Source organism: Poecilia latipinna, unplaced genomic scaffold (genome assembly GCF_001443285.1).
Source record: "Poecilia latipinna isolate Pla-1442-1.1 unplaced genomic scaffold, P_latipinna-1.0 Scaffold0, whole genome shotgun sequence".
Lineage (NCBI taxonomy): Eukaryota > Metazoa > Chordata > Actinopteri > Cyprinodontiformes > Poeciliidae > Poecilia > Poecilia latipinna.
The window spans coordinates 279,880-298,601 of record NW_015112616.1 but is presented as its reverse complement, the minus strand read 5'-3'; the positions used below and the strand labels follow the sequence as shown (position 1 = coordinate 298,601).

Here is an 18,722-nt window from a genome sequence, read left to right as displayed (position 1 = left end):
TTATTCACCAAAAGCGTTTTTTTTTTTTTTTTTAATTTACCAAAAACTGTTCTGTGATCTGGAACTTTCACTACGTTGAGCTCCAGTTTGCCGCCTAATCTCTGTGCGAAAGGCAACTGCGTCATGCGTCACGGGCAAAAGGTCAAAGGTAACAAGGTGACCGGCTTATTATGTTGTACAAAAAAACCTCCAACAAAATGCAAATAATTTTAGTACATGTTATGTGTCAGAAGAGGGCTTAGGAAATAATAATACAAAAAAAACCATTTGACCAAAAGGGCACTTGGGGACAAGGAGCAAAAGGGGCAGGTCCTCAAGCACCCCCAGCCACCCCACCCCCCAACCCTCTGCACGTGCCTGTAAATAAAGATGTGTGTTGTTCTTAGCATGAAATACCAAATAAAACACTGGGTTGTGAATACTTTTACCAGAGACTATGAAAGTTAATAACATGCAACTCACGTCAAGCTAACTGGAGCTCTGATTCAAGCTGTCATAAATACTTACAATGACAGTTTAAGCCAATTGGTCCCACCTCACAACCTCCCCACATAATCCTCTGTAGGCATAACTCCTCTCATACTTTCACTGTTAATGCTGTTCAAGAGTCATTTTACAAACAATGTGGATTTGGTTTTAAAATTTTTTAACTAGAAAAGTTTATTCTAAGTCTAATTATTCCTAACTAGGAATCAAAGAATTGAGAAATTCAGATCATTTTCACTCAAAACTGCACATCAGGCTGGAAATCAACTTGTTTTTATGTGAAACAATAATCAGATTGAGATCAGTTTTGTCACTTAGTTGAAGAAATTACTCAGGCTGAGGCTTTTGACAGCATAATAAAACATCAAGGTGAATAAATTTCACTTTATTGAGACAGACAAAATCCCTGTAATCTTCAAACAATAACAAAGCATTTCCTGTTTCTTCGGCCTCCTTATTGATCAACCTGACAGGTTTCAGGTAAGGCTACTGTAGATATACACCAACAGACCCGCCCATTGTGATGTGTCCATCAGAACAAGTTTGCTGATCAGACACTGGCCTGCTTTCCAATTGGCCCCTGGGCTTAATAGGATCCTGGAGACTCTGATGGGGGATTACGGTTCCAAACTCTCCACTTAGCCCAGTCTCTTTCACCTCCCACCATGGCTGCAGCGGTTTAGGGGGGCGCTGCACCTGCACAGACCCAGCGGGGTGCCATCAAAAGACAACATCACATCACAAGGAAGAAATAGGTGGTTTCAGCTTGAAGGAAGGGCGGGAAGACGGCCTTGTGAAAAAAATCTTTAGAAAAACCCTCTAAACTCTGGAAACGGATTATTATCTCTTTCATCCTTATTTCGTTTTCGTCTTTTTTCCTCTTTAACTTTCCTGCTGTGGTCTCCACACTGATTTGGATTACAAGGAATCTTTTCAGCACAATTTCTCCAACCGAGTGAAAGAATTTGGATTATCCTCTGAGGTCGACTGCGTCCTTCACCATCTCAAGGATCTACCTGCTTATCCGCTCCACCTGGAACAACTTAGATGAGCTCAACCTGCTTATAACTCACCAAGCAAAAGGCCTGCACCAACAACTGATCATTCCAGTTGCAAAGTTTGTACGACACTGAAACCACTTTCTCTCTCTCTTGTGAGCTGTCAGCTTTTCATCACATCTGGATAGACTCCTTATCTCACGTTTCTTCCTTGTCTTTGCGCTGATCGTTGCATGGTAGTAAGCCATGGCGCTGCTGAAGATGAAGTTCAGCCAGCAGAGGCGGGTGCGTCTGGCCCAGGGCCTCTGGCTGCTCTCCTGGCTGGCAGTGATGTGTGGGGCCCTCATCTTTTGTCTGGGGGTTTATCTCAAGATCGAGCTGCTTCGTAGAGACGAGGTAGAGCGACTCTTACACTCACACGGATGATGAACCACGCACTAGACGCCCAAGTGGTACTGAAGTTTAAAAACAACAAATCTGTCTATTCAGAGTCAGACAAATATGTGACTGTTTGCTCAGACATTTGCTTCGGAGCGCAGCAGTTTACTGAACCCGCTCCGCTGTCGCTTATCTGTCCTTTAAATGTAAACTTTGCTTAATCCTTCAACAACAAAACAGACAAAATACAAGTGTCAACATGGGCACTCATGCATATAAAGTCATGTTGGGTGCAGCATGCTGAGAAGCTTCTTTTAAACCTCAACATTTCTCTTCCAGAATCATTACCATGCAGTGTGTATTGATTGCTGAGGTGGCCAGCAGGCGAAGGTTACAGCCTCTGGAAGAGTTGTGTATTTGTTCACGCCATCCAGTCACCGCACGTGATTGGCCACTATTGGATTTTAGAAAAGATGGAATCGTTGAAATCCAGACGACTACACAGGAAAGCAGCAAGGCATGAGCGAATGCCTTAGTATATCGATTGATCTCCACAAGGATAATCCAATAGATAAAGCCTCAGTGTGACTGGAGTTATGAAGCGTTTGAAAAATGGTATCAGGAAGGAATTACAAAAAATATTCTCTTTAAGTGGAGAAAAACATCAATAGGTTTTTTTTTTTGCATTTTGCTCCACTTTATTGTTAAAAAGACTGATAATTAAAATTGGAACCAACACAATGGGTTTTAATTGTCATATTACAAGTGGTCAGAAGATAGCAATGCTCGCTTTGACAGAATACCTGTAAATTTAACAAACAACAAAAAAAGCAAGAAAAGTTGTTTCAACAGCCAGCACAGTATAACGTGGTTTTGTTTGTGTCATGAATCATTGGTAAAAATGTAAGCAGCATCATAGGATGTGTAATTGAGAAGTGACAAAAATTTGGGTTTATATCCAGCATTAGCTAGTTAATGAGTAGCGCTAATGCTAAACTTGCTAGTAAAACATTTAAATGCCACCTTTTCTTATATTTAATACTATTTCACTAACGTTTTATGCCTTAATCAGTCACCCGCTGCGTTGGTATGGGCAGCTCTCTGCAGTAACTGCTGCTGGGTTTGTGGGTAAACAGGCTGTGGTTTGGCAGGATAACTTCAGCAGAGCCAAGCATAAAAAATCCTATTTTTAATGGGATTTAAAAAAAAAAAATTGTCAAAAAACCTGCTGATGATCAAAATAATTATAATCATCTGAGGCTCGAAAAATGTGTAAGTTTTATCATTTGTTGGAATTTGATAAATTCATTTTTATATCTCTGTTGGTAAACATACATGAGATTTTCTCTAAAACAGTGTCTACATTCAACCGATAGTTTTTAATGTTACCTCAGCAAAGTCCCATTGAGATTAAAAACCTTTTCCTCAAGGTAGTCCTGGCCAAGAGGCAGCAAAGGTTTAATGAAAAATTGCATTAAATTAAAATGTTTGCAAATTGTTTGACTAATTTTGGTTAAGCCAGAGGTGTTGAACTCCAGTGGGCTGTATGTTTTAGACGTATCCCTGCTCTAACTCAGCGCGTTCAAATGGCTGATTCAGCTCCTCAACATGTCACCTAGCTCAGCAGACGCCTGCTAATTAAACACTTATTTAATTCAGGTATGGTAAATCAATAATATCTAAGCAATATTTAAGACATGCAGGACACTGTCTCTTGAGGACTGACCTTGAGTAACCCTGGGTGAAGTGGTTAAAATCTAATAGTTTGTTTAATTAGTGCAGATTTAAAAAAAAAAAAAAAACTCAGCAAAATATCATCCAAAACTGATAATTGATAGACAATCAATCAATCAATCAATCAATCAATCAATCAATCAATCAATCAATCAATCAATCAATCAATCAATCAATCAATCAAGGGATTATTTACCTAATGGATATGATGGTGTTTGAAGTACTGAGGAAACAATTGCATTATCAAATTCAGATAAGTATGTTAAATCAAAGATCAACCAATCAATTAATCAGTCATATTTGTGCACAAAGAACTTTACAAACAAATACTTGACCACAGTGCTGTACAGCAAGTAAAACATGACAAAAATAAAAAAATAAATAAATAAAGGTAAAAACCTATGCAAAAGGAAAAAGGAAAATAGATACCATTAGAATATCTCACTTTGTCTTGAAGACCAAGAATCAAAGATTTAAAAAAATATATTGATTAAACCTGTCTTTTGTGGAGGCAGACTATTCCACAGTGTCAGGGCTGCCTCTGCAAAGCTCTTTCATCTCTGGATTTACAATAAACTTCAGCTGCTGTTAGAAGCATCTGATCTGCTGACCTGAAAGTAAAAGTTGGAACATAAGCATGCAATATTTCAGAAAGGTCTTAAGAGACTTAAAAACAAAAAAGAGAATATTACATTCAACCCTTTTGCACAGTCTTGCAGATCACAAATAAGGAAAAGAAGAAAAAAGTGAAACTACAATGAAAATGTATTTTGATCAACTATTTTAAAAGTTCAGCAATAAAAATCCATCCCCTAAAATAATTCACAAAAATAATGGTAATATTTCCAGGCTAGACCCAGTAGGAATCTAAAACACATACTTAACTTAATTATATAATGAAAAATTTCATTTCTTAGAAAATGCTGACAATGCTAAGGCTACACATTCTTAACAGTAACATGTTAATAGCAACATTAAATTAAATTAAAATGTTTGCAATTATTTCCCTAAATAGTTTATTTCCCTCAAAAGTTAGCTATTATGCTCCCTTTAGCTAATATACTATTATTAGTTTTAATGCTAACATTAGCTAACATTGACATCCACATCATACAAGATGCTAACTTTAAGTATTTGGCTTACTTCTGCTAACATGCCAACATTAGCATCTTATGAAAAAGTAGCAGCTTTCTCTGATGGTTATGGATAGTTTGTTATAATTCAAATTAAAAAAGGTTGAAATTAACTGTGAAATCTGGTTTGGAATAGCAACATAAAATACAGTATTATAAATCCACTTAAAGTTAAAAGTCTAACAAATGTACAGATATAATGAACTTTGTATGTGTAATAAAGCACATCTATCAGATAAGAAAGTGAAAAGGGAGAGGAAGTTACAAAGTGACAGCTGCATTCTTTGACTCTTCTCTTGTTCTTGAGGTGATGGAGAACACAGAGATCCATGTAGTACCAAACCTCCTAATGATGGTCGGCCTGGCCTCCATTGGAGCCAACTGGGTTGCCAGTCGGGTGTGCCAGGACTCCCTGGATGCCAGCCGCTTCCCCCGCTGGAGGATCCTTTTGCTGGGCTGGTATGCTGTGGCTGTGCTGCTGTGCTGCCTGCTCCTTGCTGTGGTCGTCCTCAGTTATGCCCTGCAGGGGAGGCTGGAAGAGTCGCTGAAGGTGAAAGTCACTAAAAAAAAAGAGTATTGATCCCGACAGATCAAGAGGGTGAAATACAGTGTGACAGTGTGACCTCAATAGGTTAAAAGGGTTAGCTGATCTGAATACAAGATGAAGATGGAATAGCATAAAAGAACTGTGTGAAGAAAATGTGTGAAAAATATTGTTGTTTTTTTTTGACACATTTATGAATGAAAACACCTAAAATTGTTGGAAAAGAAACAGAAAACATTCAATGTTGCATCTATTGTAATGCAAATAAATTTTTTATTTAAATTTTTAAAACCTGTTACATTTAAAGATAAAAAAGCAAAGCAAGATTTTGTTTTTAGCACAAAGTACATCAGTGTTTGATATTTGTGGCTCACTATCTGTCATGTTTTAGATGTGTTTCTGCTTAGCATAGCATCCTTCCTTTGTCTGAAGCCTGTTCATCATGCAGTCATCTAAGTTTTAGTAAAATAACTAAAACATGCAAGATAGAGAGGGTCCTGGTACTAGAACTACTGCATTATTTAATTCTCTAAAACATTTTGCAAACGGTATTCTTTGTTGTTAGGTGGGTCTGAGGAATGGCATCCGGTTCTACAAGGATACGGACGTCCCTGGCCGCTGCTTCCAAAAGGAGACCATTGATCGTCTGCAGATGGAGTTTCGCTGCTGTGGAAACAACAACTTCAAGGACTGGTTCGAGGTCCAGTGGGTCAGCAACCGATACCTGGATTTCACTTCCCAGGAAGTCAAGGAGTGAGTAAACAACAACAAATACACAAGTATGATATGAGACGAAGAGAAATGAGATCAAAAGCAGAGAATCTAAAATGATGTGGGGTGTAAGAGAGAGAATTGGGCCGCATAAATGACAGATGAGTGGACTTCACATCCAAAAAGGTCAAACTACATGTTAGAGAGAGAAAGAGAGGAAGCTTGATGTGCAGAGGAGATGAGGAGATGGTTTAAAAATAGACATGGCCTTTAGTTTTGAAAAGAGAGACAGAGAGGTTGAAGCATGAGAGGATTGGTTGGTCAAAGATTAAATAAGTGAAAGGCAATGAGTAAACAGAGGTTTTGACACGATGCCACTTGTATTGATTCACTAAGCTGAATCCCAGGCCCTTAACATTTTTTAAAAGGTTTTGTTCCTCCTGTCTCCTTTCTCTTTTAACCTTTATACTTCTTCATCGTTTTCATCTATTACCTGCAGTCGTATACGGAGTAACGTGGATGGCCGCTATCTGTTAGATGGCGTTCCTTTCAGCTGCTGCAACCCTGCATCCCCTCGGCCTTGCCTGCAGAACCAGCTGACAGATAGCAGGGCCCACTACAACTATGAATACCAATCAGAGGAGCTCAACCTGTACAGCCGTGGCTGCAGGCAGGCTTTAACCGACTACTACATGGGCTTGATGAACTCAACCGGACCTGGTGTGCTGTCAGTCATCCTAATTCAGGTGGGCAAAGGTGAAAAAATGTAGCTAGGAAGTAAATCAGTGAGACGGAGTAGTTTATTAGCAGATTGTGCATTTATCTTTCTATTTAAGTAGTCAATGTTGCACAGATATTTAAAAAAAGAAAAATAGTCATGGTCCAACCACATGTTAAAAAAAATGCAAACAGTTTTATTATTGAAGATACAGAGTGAGCTTGGCTACAACTGTGTTACAGAAAATGGTAAAGGCATGTTAGCAAATCTCATTTTCTGCAATGCTAACATGTCCAAGTAAAGGACAAGAGGTTATTTGTGCGAAAAACTGTTTAGACTGGCTATGGTTAATTGTGTCCATGCTAAAATCTGGTAATCTTATCTAAGTTTGTGTCAGTATTGAAAAATGTCAGGTGGACAGTAGTCAATGTCAGGTGGACAGTAGCCAATGTCAGGTGGACAGTAGTCAATGTCAGGTGGACAGTAGCCAATGTCAGGTGGACAGTAGTCAATGTCAGGTGGACAGTAGCCAATGTCAGGTGGACAGTAGTCATTGTCAGGTGGACAGTAGTCAATGTCAGGTGGTTTGTAACCAGTGTCAGTGTAATCTATGTGGTCAGTGACTTATGTCAAGTGGTAATCAACCATGGTCCTCATGGCTACTCATGGCAGGAGCCAAACCTAAACAAAACATCCCTGGGTCTCTAAATCCGGAAGAAATAAAAGCAACGCCACAGTCCTTAGTGACAGCATCACAAGAAACCCCAGAATCTTATTTGCCTTTTTGTCTTCTGACTCACTGCCTCCCATGACAACTAAAACAAAGAAAAAACATCACAAACACACCAGCTACCCTGGTTCCATCAAACATGCGTTGTCATCTCTTTGTAAAGTCCCGGTATTGATGTCACATTCTATTCTCGAGCCCTAGAGGCTGAAACAGGAAGTCGATGCACAACCACACACTGCCCACAGCTGATCACACAATCCATACTTCTAAATGCAGAACCTGAGTGCTGCAGGTTTTCTTCGTCTTCTTCACACTGGGACAGATGGCTGTCGTGTTATAGAGGCATCAAGTCCAGCACAAGTTGTTTTTCTGGCTTTGCATCATGTTGCCTGCAGCTGACTGAAAAAGAGGAAAAGGAAGCGTGATATAAAATGTGATGAGCAACATTGTGTGTGAGTGTTGTTGTTTTTAATACAACTGGAGCCATGAAGAGCAAATAGATACATTATAAAAGTATTCACACCTCCTTTGCAATTTCAGCAAATTTTATTATGTTTTGTTGGGTTTTATGTGATAGAGCAGTACAAAGAAGAGTACAACTGTAAATAATGGAACTTTGACAAATAAAAATCTGAATTTATGTTCAGCCCAATTTACTCCGATACTCCTAAATAAAATCCAGTGCAACGGGCACCTATTCAGTAAATAAAGTCTGTATGTGTTTGATTTTGCCTCACTATAAATTACAAAGGCCTAAGAAGCTTATCTGGAAACAATAGAGAGCAAAGAGTATAACGCAGACCAAATAACACACGAGTCAGGTCACGACTAAACATGTGAAGAAGTGTCAGCATCATGCTGTGGTAATGATTTCCTGCAGCAGGAATGAGGAAACTGGTTATGAAGATACCTGGAGCTAAATACTCACAATTCTGGAAGAAAACATGATACGCACAAAAAGCTTTAAGCTTGAGGCAGAGGTTTATCTTTGAATATAATAATGAGACTAACATGCAGACAAAATTACAATTAAACATATATTCATGTGTTTTCAATATAAAATTGCTGCTCATTGCAGTCCTTCCAGTCCGACTGAGCTTAAACTGTTTTGCAAAATGGTCAAACACTTTAGTCTCTTGATGTAGAAATCTGGTAGAAATTTACTCCAAAACACTTTTTAGCTGTAATTTGTAACAAGAAGAATTTCAACACTTATAAATTAAGTCACAAAGGATGAAAAGAAATGTACATAGAAAAGATTTTCATTGGTAAAAATGTTGAAAATGACGTTATCTTTTCCTTGTACTTTAGAGCTATGCTCTACTTTGTGATGGTCTGTGGATTGAAGTGTGTAGTTGTAATTTTATGATGTAAATCAAGTTCAAGGGTTATGCAAACCGTCTGACTATATTCTTCTTTCTCTTCAGCTGTCTGTGCTCCTGAGCATGCGCTACCTGCAGACAGCCGTGGAGGGAGCAATGGCTCTGGAGTCTCCAGAGGGTGAAAGTGAGGGTTACATTCTGGAGAAGGACGTGAAGGCAACCTACGCTGACGTCAAAGCCAAGGCTCTCGACCTCCTAAAGTTTGCCCAAGTCGATCCGGCTTCCGAAGCCGCAGGGGCTGAAGAGGGGGAGAAAGCAGATAAAGCCACGGAGAAGGTCGCCACGCCACCTCCGGCCAGCTAGAACAAAGAAAACAAAAAAGATATAAAAACGAGCTGAGGAGGATGGGAGGCAGAGTGGGCGTCTGTGTTTCATTTATTTATTTTCATTTTTGGTTGTGAGACTTGGATGGAAGCAGGTTGGGTTTTGAGACCGGTAGGCTTGATTTGTGCTCCATCTATGAAGCAGCCACAGCTCCCTTGAACATGACCAGAACAGGGCAACACAAAGAAAAAATAAATCTTCTCTGTGCAGGACTCCACGAACCATCAGAGAATCCGCTCACGAGGTTGTGTAGTACCTTTTGTTTCTTTTCCTTTTTCTAGAAGACATCCAAAATTTACTCAGGTGTAGCATAAACACAGACAAAACATATCTGACATGTTTTGAATCAAATTTGGGAAAGTTAAACTCAGGAAGCTAAGTTTTATCCCATGTGCACTGTATTATTCATCTCTCCGCTGTAGAGTTTGTACTGAACTGCAATGAGATGCTTAGGCACTTGTTAAACTGACACATGAATATTAAATTAAAGGTAGAAGTTTCTAACTGCTTTGTAGTGTCTGCTTCCTTTTGTGCATGTAAAACAATCGAGGTGTTATGGGTTATCTCAGGGCAGCAAGCAGGGGCGGATTATGAGTGTGTGATTATGCTTTATGTGTGAGTGTGATGGCCTACATGAAGCTGTCATCGCATCTATTCTGGCAGCCCTGAAACAATCTGATAATCCCAGTGCTGTTAATCCCAGAACTGCTGCATAAGCGGTAACCAACAAGCCCCTCCAGCAGCACGCAAGAACGCTCACCTTCACACAGAGGCAGCTGGAGCACACCGATGAAATGTGCTGGCATGAAACAAGAAATGGGCTTTTTCATCTGCAAGGAATGGATCACAGAGATTTGTCCTATAGATACAGGTTTACCCAATGTGAGCAAGATCTTCTGAAATAAAATTTGTATCACAGAATAAGTTCAATGAATGTTTTCTTTTGGTTCCAAACAAGCACGTGAATGTCACTGTCTGTAGCTGCAAAAGGCAAGGTTCTGTAACGAGGAAACACAAATGGAAATGGAGGCTAATTTAAAGTCAAACTGATTTTAATGTCAAATATTAAAACATAATACTTACTTCCTAATAAAGTAAAGAGTAGAAGTTATTTACAGGGCTAGTCCAATAATAGCTACAAATACAAGCAAATATGTGAAATATAGTGAAATAATTACTTTTATGACAGTAAAGTTCATTTTTAAAAGTCAGCATGATCTGGTAATGATTAAATATGTTGAGTATTAAAGTTTAAATGGTTTCAAGAGTTATATTTTGCTTGAAACAAGGGGAATAAAATAATCATTGTTGTAGTTCACAGGTCAAACTGATTCAATTCAGAAATATGTAATTGAATCAATTCAATACAGAACAATACAATCATAGATTAATTTTTTGCCTTTCATTTGATGCATAATAATAAATTTCATTAATGTAATGAAATTTAGTTCATAATTCCTGATAAAGTTATTCTATCATTCGCTCCTTCTAAGCAAGCATGTGGCAACAGTGGAAATAATGACTTTCTTTTAACAGAAAAAAAGAAATTCAGGCTCAGTATGTGCAGGTATATAACAAACAAATGTTGACATGTGACAAGGAGATAAATTAATTAATCTTATTTTGATATGAGACACTGTTCCAATTAACAATGAATCAAGAACAACACAGAATGCCTTCTGTCATTATTTTATTGAAGGGTCAAAGAAAATAATGGCCATTGAGATTCTCAATGTGAGAATGAAGGAAAAATACATACACTGCTCTGTTTATCCACCAGCCCTCCCCACGTGGGGAATTTCCCAGCAGCCTCGTGCAAAAACAAAAAAGATGCAGTTTATTTCACATCTACGGCACAGCATCTGTGTGACCCTGGACGGTTCAAAATGAGTTCAGGAAGAGAAAACCAACCTCTCAGAAATATCTTTTCATATGTGTTTGACGTAAGAAGCCATGATCTGTCATAACACGTGACAGAACAGATGTGCTTTACATGCGTGAGAAAACCAGCGTACACCATGAATCAGCTGCTCTGTTAGTATCTTCCTCTAGAAGAGAAACATTGATAAACACAGATAAGTGCAGAGCTAATACTGCAATATTTTTAACAAAGTGATTACATTTTCTTTCGGAGTAGTCAAACAGCATAACTCGAAAGGTTGATCAGAAATTGTCTTGCAAGACAAGATTATTTGTTTACACTGTCAAGTGTCAACTCAAAATCAAGAGCATGAAGAAGCAAAAAGTGTTTCTTACCATCAAAGTCTACATTTATGTTAGCATTTGGAGTGCCTTCATGCATGGCAAAAATCAGAAAATCTGAAAATGGGTTTGAAAATTAAAGGCCTGGTTGGTGATACAAAACTACAAACAGAAAGTTTTTAAATTTACAATTTGAATAATTAAAACTAAGAAATTAGTGAAGTACACTCTTTATTTTCCGAGGAAAGAGCCCACTGACTTTGTTGATGAGCTTTGTTAATCAGCTCATTAACAAAGCTGATGCTATCATAACAAATACCTTGGAAAGGTTTGAGTCAGTCCATTTCCTCTCCTTTGTGACATCATGCAGAGATAGGGAGTTATTTCTCCAGCAGACTTTAACAAATGTGCTGTGAAATAAAAGTTGCATAACCGCATGAGATATGAAGGATCTTATAGTGACTCTTGTACACTAATTCCACTGCCCTAAACAGTTTATTACAGAAATATTTACAGCTGAAACCAGATATTTAAATATATTGCATGAAAAGATGCATCACTTTGTTTTTGTTTCTTAACAATCTAACATTTGATCAGACTACAACACTCTCACTTTGGGTCATTTAGAATTAATAAAATAACTTCTGATGACAAAATAACAAACAGAACATTTTTTTATTATTTGAAGGTAACTTCTTTCATCAGTATTTGACAATACAATCTATCTATCTATCTATCTATCTATCTATCTATCTATCTATCTATCTATCTATCTATCTATCTATCTTTCTTTCTTTCTTTCTTTTAATTCGTCTTGATAAAAAGAGAGAGGAGAAAACAGAAGCATGGAGAAGGAACATTCCCCTGAGTGGTTTCGTTACGGAAATAATGACGCAAGTCATTTATCTGGAACAGGAAAGAATGTAATTCCATTCCCAACCAGCAGAGGTCAGGGTTACACAGTGCTTGATTTACATCCACACGTATTATTGCGGTAAAAAAAAAAAAAAAAAACACCCATCTGAACTTTGAGGCGACGAATCACGTTGTTTTCAGCAACACTAAATCAATAAACAATAGGAGTACTAACCAGCATCATTTCAAAGGTGAAATATCCCTTTAAAGCAGTTTACAATGATTTTCAGGGAATTAATCGACATTTTTTTTGTTGTTGCCACATTTCTGTCATGTACTTTAAAATCCTGAGATATCTGCTTGAGTGATGTGACGTGTGTGTCGTGTGTTGGGGGGGAAAAAAAACGCAACATGTGTGTTTTGAGAAATTCCGGTGCGGTTTAGAAACCAACTGACAGTCATAGAGGAAGAAAGAGGCGAGGTGGAGGGAGGGCAGGGCCGCAGATATGTCAAGCTGCTTCACGCGGCTCAGCATGGATCCTCGCTCTTTGATTCATCACAAACAGAAAAGTTGATGATATTTTGTAATTACTTCTCCATTTGAGTCCTCGTTAACACAACAATGGAGTCCGGAATTAAGGAGATAATAGAGGAATTCATGGGGAGTGCGCTGGCGCAGTGGGTACGTCATTTATCATTTGTCACCTTGAATGAGAGAAAATTTCGACAAATAGAGGAATACAAGACGATAATGTAGGAAACGGTCGGCGCAAGCAGTTTTCTGCAGTTTGTGTTAATCCTAATAATGCTCTATCTTACATTTAAACAAATTCAGAATCTTCTTGATCAGTTTATCTTACTTACAAATACATATAGAAAGTCTAATTCAAATAAATGGCAAAGTCTCGTTGTTCTTGATAATGTGCGCAGAGAAGCAAAGGCTACTTCTCCTTTTGGCTGTTTCCTTTGCCATTTAATGACCAGCGTTTTTTTCCTCTCAGTATTAACGCTTCCGTGTCCTGTAGAGCTGTTTTGAAAATGACACCATTCACTGTGCTTTACAAAAATGTGTCACTTTACTACCACAAACTAGGCTTTCACACGTAAAAATCACTATCCCGTTACTGTACTGTAATACCCCTAAATAAATCCAGGGCTACCAGTTTCCTTTAGTAAACAGAGCTCACCTGTTTGAGATTTTATCTTAGTGTAAATCCAGCTGTTCTGCGAAGGCCTCGGTGGTTTGTTGGAGAACATGAGCGAACACAGAGGTGAAGTTGTGTAGAGGGGCCACATATGGAGCTCATTAATCAGATGAGCTGTGGTGAAGGGTTTTTTTCAGCAGAAAAAGGGAAAATTGGATTAAAATTCAGATCCTGGAAGTAAACCTGTTGGAGGCAGCAAAAGACTTGAGACTGAGGTGGAGGTTCCTCTTCCAGCAGGACAACCATAAACATAAAGATCTATTAAATGATGTAGAATAATAATAATATTGCTTTAACACATGTGAATCAAATGGCTTAGCTACCTCCTCCTGATGATAACACATTCATTTGATAAATGTTTGCTGAATTGATTTGAAGCTTTATTGCCGCTTCACACATCACTGGTTAAGATCAAATCATTTCCACATGTTAGAAAGTTAAAGTCTGGATCTAAATCCACTCGAGAATCTGTGGAAAGAGCTGAAAAATTACGTCCAACATTCGTCCAACCTGACAGACTGAGCATTGAAGAATTGGCAGACATTTTTATCTCTACGTGTTCCAAAACATTGCCTGTAACTTTCCGATCTAAACAACAAACATTAAACCGACAAAATGTAGAGAACTATTGGAAGAGTTTGAATATTCAGTGTTTTGTCTCTGAAATAATGAGGATTTGTTTCATTTATAAGGCTGGATTTTTTTTAACAGGAAATCAGTTACTGTGAACTTCAACCTTCTGGTCTGTGTGCAGTGTTTATGGTGACCTATTATACTTTTGGGTTCCCTCTTGTTTGTTGCACTTCACCAATGAAAATCTCATAAATTCCAGCTTTATGTTTATTTTCTCAGTGTCTTTCGAAAGGTCACATAATCTCTGACTTCAGCCTGGTTTTCATATGTTGTTGGACATCCAAACAGCTGGAGGCTCTTAAGCTGCTCTGCTTCCTCTTACCAGACAAAGTTTGTGACCAATGGTGCGTTTTTAGAGGTGCCGCTGCAACAAAACCTTCAAAAATATTGCAGTTTGTTTTGGCAAAGCTCATCTAAGCAGGAAGAGACCTTGGCTGCTGTCCTGGTTGGCTGCTTGTCACTGTGAAGTGCTTCCCAGTGTGAAAGCATGAATCCCACCTGTTCAGCCAGGTGCACCTACTCAAGTGGCTTCCTTCCTGTGTGAAAATGTTTGGACCTGGACATATCCTTCCTCTGTCCACACTGTTTTTGCCGTTTTATTTTTGTCCACCTCTCAGTTCACACTTAAGGCTAAACCAGATTTCAAAATAATCTGACAAATTCTCCCTCCTGCAGGTTCAGCTGTTTGAGAATATGGTGGAGAACGAGACCAGCATCCAGCTCTACAGCCAGTATATGGAGGTAAACTCCGTTTCCCAGAATGCTCTGGAGCGGTACAAGAGGCTGACCAATGGGATTTTTCTCAATGAAGTCATGAGGATCATGTAAGACTATCATTTTAAGATTTTGTCTCTTTGCTGCATTGCTGCCATCCACACAGACTCCAGTGAAAGTGAGAAATAAATGCTAACTTTTTTCATTTCCTTTATAAGAGGGTAAAATGGCAGATTTAGATGAGACAAATGAAATAAGAAATATAAACTGGGTAAATCAAAAACATGACCATGAAAAAACTCTGATTGAAGAGAGCAAATATATTCTCCAGTGCACAATACTTGAGTACATTAAATAGCATAAGAAATATTATCTGATCTATAAGGATATAAATGAATTATTTTGATAATGTAGACAGAAAAATCAAAATCTCATTAAAAGAAAACATGTTTTCTTTCTTCTGTTTTGTTCAGAGACTTTACAATTTTTTTTACCATTAAAAATGTTTATTATTCCCATTTAAACCTGAAAAAGACCTCATATGTTAAGAACTGCATTATAAAGGATTAGTTCTGGTTGTTTGGGCTTGAAGCAAGTGTTGATTTCACTCTTCAAGGAGGTTCTTACATTTTACAGATAGAAAACAAACAAACAAACAAAAAAAACCCCCAACAATTTCCGTTTTGGAAAAATCCAGGAAGAAAACCCATGCTCCAGGTTACATTTAGAAAATCATCAGTCATAGAGTTTTTCTTCCCATCTCTGGAGGCAGAACAAGATGAAAAGATGCAAAAAAGCTTCAAACAAACTAAAGCTGTCTGTGTGATATTTATACCTTTATAATGAAGGTATTTAAAGATGCATTTTTTTTCTGCTCAAACATTCAACTAATTATAGACAGGATCTTAACTGTGCAACAGTCTTTGCTTTCAGAGGAGAGCGGTAATTAGAAAGTTTAACCTTGCTCTGGCGTCCAGAGACAGAAAGATCTGCGAGCTGCATAGAGATTCAACTTTCCCTTTTAAACCTGTTTTTGCAAAGAAACTCTGTTTCTGTAATATCATGCGTGGGTGTTTTTGAAAAGAGTGATTTTGCTTCAAAGTTTTCCCTGCAACTGAACACAACATAGGACAAAAAATTAAAACAAGAAAGTTCAAATGCAACATTTAATATTTTTGCCCTAAACTTTTTCACATTTTGTAACATTGCAAACACAAACCTCAATATATTTTATCCAGATTCTACTGGGCCAACACAAAGTAGTGCACAATTGTGAAATGTAAGAGAAATTATTATTGTTATATAATTTTTTACAAACATGAAAAGTGAGTCAATATATATGGGACGCCGACTCTTTGAGGGTATATCTACATCTAGATATTCACATTTTGGCTCGTTGGTGTTTACAAAATGTCTTGCAGTTGGAGAATAGTGTCTGTAAACATCAACTTTCAATTTTTGCCCCAGATTTTCAGTTGGATTTAGGTTATAACTTTGAGTAGGCCATTTTAAATCATCCCATTGTGGTTCTGGGTGTGTATGTAGGATCTAACTCCCTGTATGTAGTTAGATTAACCAGTAATGAAAACAATTTATGAAACAAAGATGAAAGTAAAACATTGTGCCTCGATTCTTAAAAATGTTGGACAGGTGTATTAAATACAATATATACTGAGAGTGACAACAACAAACAGGTAGCAAATACCTTCCAAATAGATCTGTGGGGGATAGATATGCCTCTGAATTGAAGGCAGTACATCAGATGACATGGAGTACTTGTTTGCACCTAGGGAATCATAAAACACTGCTTATGCATAAATACTTTCCAAATAGCTGATTCCCGTGAGTGTATTACTAATTGGCGAATGTTAACATGCTAAAACGCTAAACTGAAGCGGCGAACACAGCAGACGTTATATCTTGTTTTCCCTGAGCCACAGCACAGCCTCAGAGAGTTATAAGCATGGCAGCAGAATCCTAATGCTCTCTCCTTGAATAAAATGTGATGTAACATTCATCACCCACCCTTTCATAACCTCACATTGTTCTGCTGCTTCTGAGAAAGAATGGCTGGCTTGAACGTACGACCCACAAATTTCAAGTAAATCACAAAACGGGGTTCTGCATACTTGCCGTCTTGTTAGTCATTGCCACTGAATTTCTTGTCCTCTTGTTCAAATTTCTGCTGGAGTAAAGCTTCTGTCTACTGTCAGGGAAGACAAGATTTTAGTGGAGCAGGTGATTAATTTGGTCTGACCTGAGCAATGTTATTTCAGCAAATAATTACATGTGGATCCACATTACCTGCTTCTCGAGCTCATTAAGATTTTATTTACTCTGCTCAAATGAACAGTTGCATAAGAGTTTCTCCTCTGTTGCTGGGGTGTTTGATCAGTGATTTATTTCTTCTGTTCACCCAGAGACCCAAACCCCAAGGTGGAGCGACTCTACAACAGCGAGAAAGATGACCACATGCTAAGAGTCCAGAACTTCTCCATTTTAAATCGACACCTCAGGGCCTTCTACCAGGTAGGGGAGGCTCCCAGTGGGGCGGTGGTAGAAACTGAGCTATGAGATTAAATCATCAGAGGGAACTCAAAACTGTTTACCGCAGGGAATATCCGTGTTCTTATGAGTTTCCACTGGAGGAAAACCGCTGAATGCACAATGATCTTCTAGTATGTTTTGAGTTTAGTGTTATTATTAGTACCAAGTCAAGGCTGGATGATTGGACATTAAAACCTTAGACATCTCAGAGGTTGCATCTCTTTAGCATAACTTCTGTGACAATAGAGGGCAATGTCTTTTAATTTTAATTTGTGCCTTAAATGTTTAAGAAATTCATATCTTTGCTTCTTTGTTTTTTTTTAAAACCAAACTCCAGCGTTTTCTATGAATGCGATGATGTAATCTTCCTCTTTCAACTTAGCTTTAGCAAGTAAGCTATTAGGAAGAAATATTGCTGCAAACATGCAACACTGATACAAAAAAAACAAAACTATCAATCTAATTTTTAAGTCCTCATTCACCTTCATTAGAATCCTTTGCTTCCATAAACACTAGTGCAGTCATTTTGTTGTCTGGATGGATTGAAACGCCTCAGAGTCTGAAGATTCATGCTGAAACTTAACTCAGGGCTACACCAAATGGCGAGGGAGAAGAGGCTGAAAAACAGAGAAGTTGTTGACTTGCTTTAAGGTGGTAAAACAGGACAAGATGAAGCTCACGTGTCAGTCGTAGCACATTAATATTTTGCCTTAGGATACTGTATAGAGTTTGAAGTGTGTGCGGGGGTGTGACAGAGCATTTGCACAAAAGAGAAGATGAAACACAGAATTTCCATCCTCAGTAGACACGTCCTTGCATATTATCAGGCCGTGGGGTGAGGAAAAAATGGAGGAGTTTCAAGCAGGGTTTTTATTTTTATTTTTTTAGCCACATCTGTGGTTAAAGGCTATAGCATAAAAATCTCTTCGATAGCTCCCAGTATCATGCATTTCACAATGTGCGTGGTTGGCGCCTGTGGCATTTCAGGAACTGACACAATTATTTCCTCTAAGGATAATTCAAAAGCCTCTGTTCTCAGCCCAGAGAGCATTCGCGAGCACCAGTCAGGTGGACTGAACATGCGCTAGTTAGCTTATCACACAGCTTACGAACAGCGTCTACAAGGTTTCACTTCCTAATTTCTAGTGAGCCGCTAATGTCCCTTGAAAGCTCAGGGCTTCGGAAAACGCAGGCAGTAAATGGGAAGCTCTTATTAGACACGCTAGAGTTACATCAGGTGCTCTCACACTTGGCTCCACTGTCACTGAGGATGTTGGTTTCCGCATTGGTCACAGTTTTACTTCTCACTCACGCTGTTGCGACTTAGAGGCTCAGGCAAGCGTGTGACTCAAAAGACAATGAACTTAAGCCAGAGCAAGAGTGTGAAGTGAAGCTGCTCTGCTCTCAGCTTCTCCAATACATCAGTTC

The 18,722-nt window shown here is 38.4% G+C and overlaps 2 protein-coding genes across 2 annotated transcripts in view; both read left to right on the top strand.

The window, feature by feature from the left end:
* Window positions 1-1,121: 1,121 nt before the first annotated feature.
* rom1b (retinal outer segment membrane protein 1b) lies at window positions 1,122-9,646 on the top strand. The gene is made up of 6 exons (XM_015040615.1): window positions 1,122-1,603; window positions 1,710-1,880; window positions 5,037-5,279; window positions 5,839-6,026; window positions 6,484-6,730; window positions 8,860-9,646. The coding sequence occupies exons 2-6, from the start codon at window positions 1,731-1,733 to the stop codon at window positions 9,115-9,117; spliced, it is 1,086 nt and encodes a 361-aa protein (XP_014896101.1). The 5' UTR covers window positions 1,122-1,603; window positions 1,710-1,730; the 3' UTR covers window positions 9,118-9,646.
* A 2,996-nt stretch (window positions 9,647-12,642) lies between these two features.
* ccdc88b (coiled-coil domain containing 88B) overlaps window positions 12,643-18,722 on the top strand; it is a 61,571-nt gene continuing 55,491 nt past the window's right edge. The window contains exons 1-3 of the mRNA XM_015030018.1: window positions 12,643-12,877; window positions 14,709-14,857; window positions 17,168-17,276. Coding sequence (XP_014885504.1) covers window positions 12,818-12,877; window positions 14,709-14,857; window positions 17,168-17,276 — 318 coding nt within the window. The 5' untranslated portion in view covers window positions 12,643-12,817. The remainder of the gene's footprint in view (window positions 12,878-14,708; window positions 14,858-17,167; window positions 17,277-18,722) is intronic.

Bases quoted from the DNA above. Each gene is read 5' to 3' on its own strand.
- rom1b (XM_015040615.1), top strand. From the start codon at position 1,731: ATGGCGCTGCTGAAGATGAAGTTCAGCCAGCAGAGGCGGGTGCGTCTG. The intron at 1,881-5,036 runs GTAGAGCGACTC...CTTGTTCTTGAG, and splicing joins AGCTGCTTCGTAGAGACGAG to GTGATGGAGAACACAGAGAT. The intron at 6,027-6,483 runs GTGAGTAAACAA...TATTACCTGCAG, and splicing joins ACTTCCCAGGAAGTCAAGGA to TCGTATACGGAGTAACGTGG.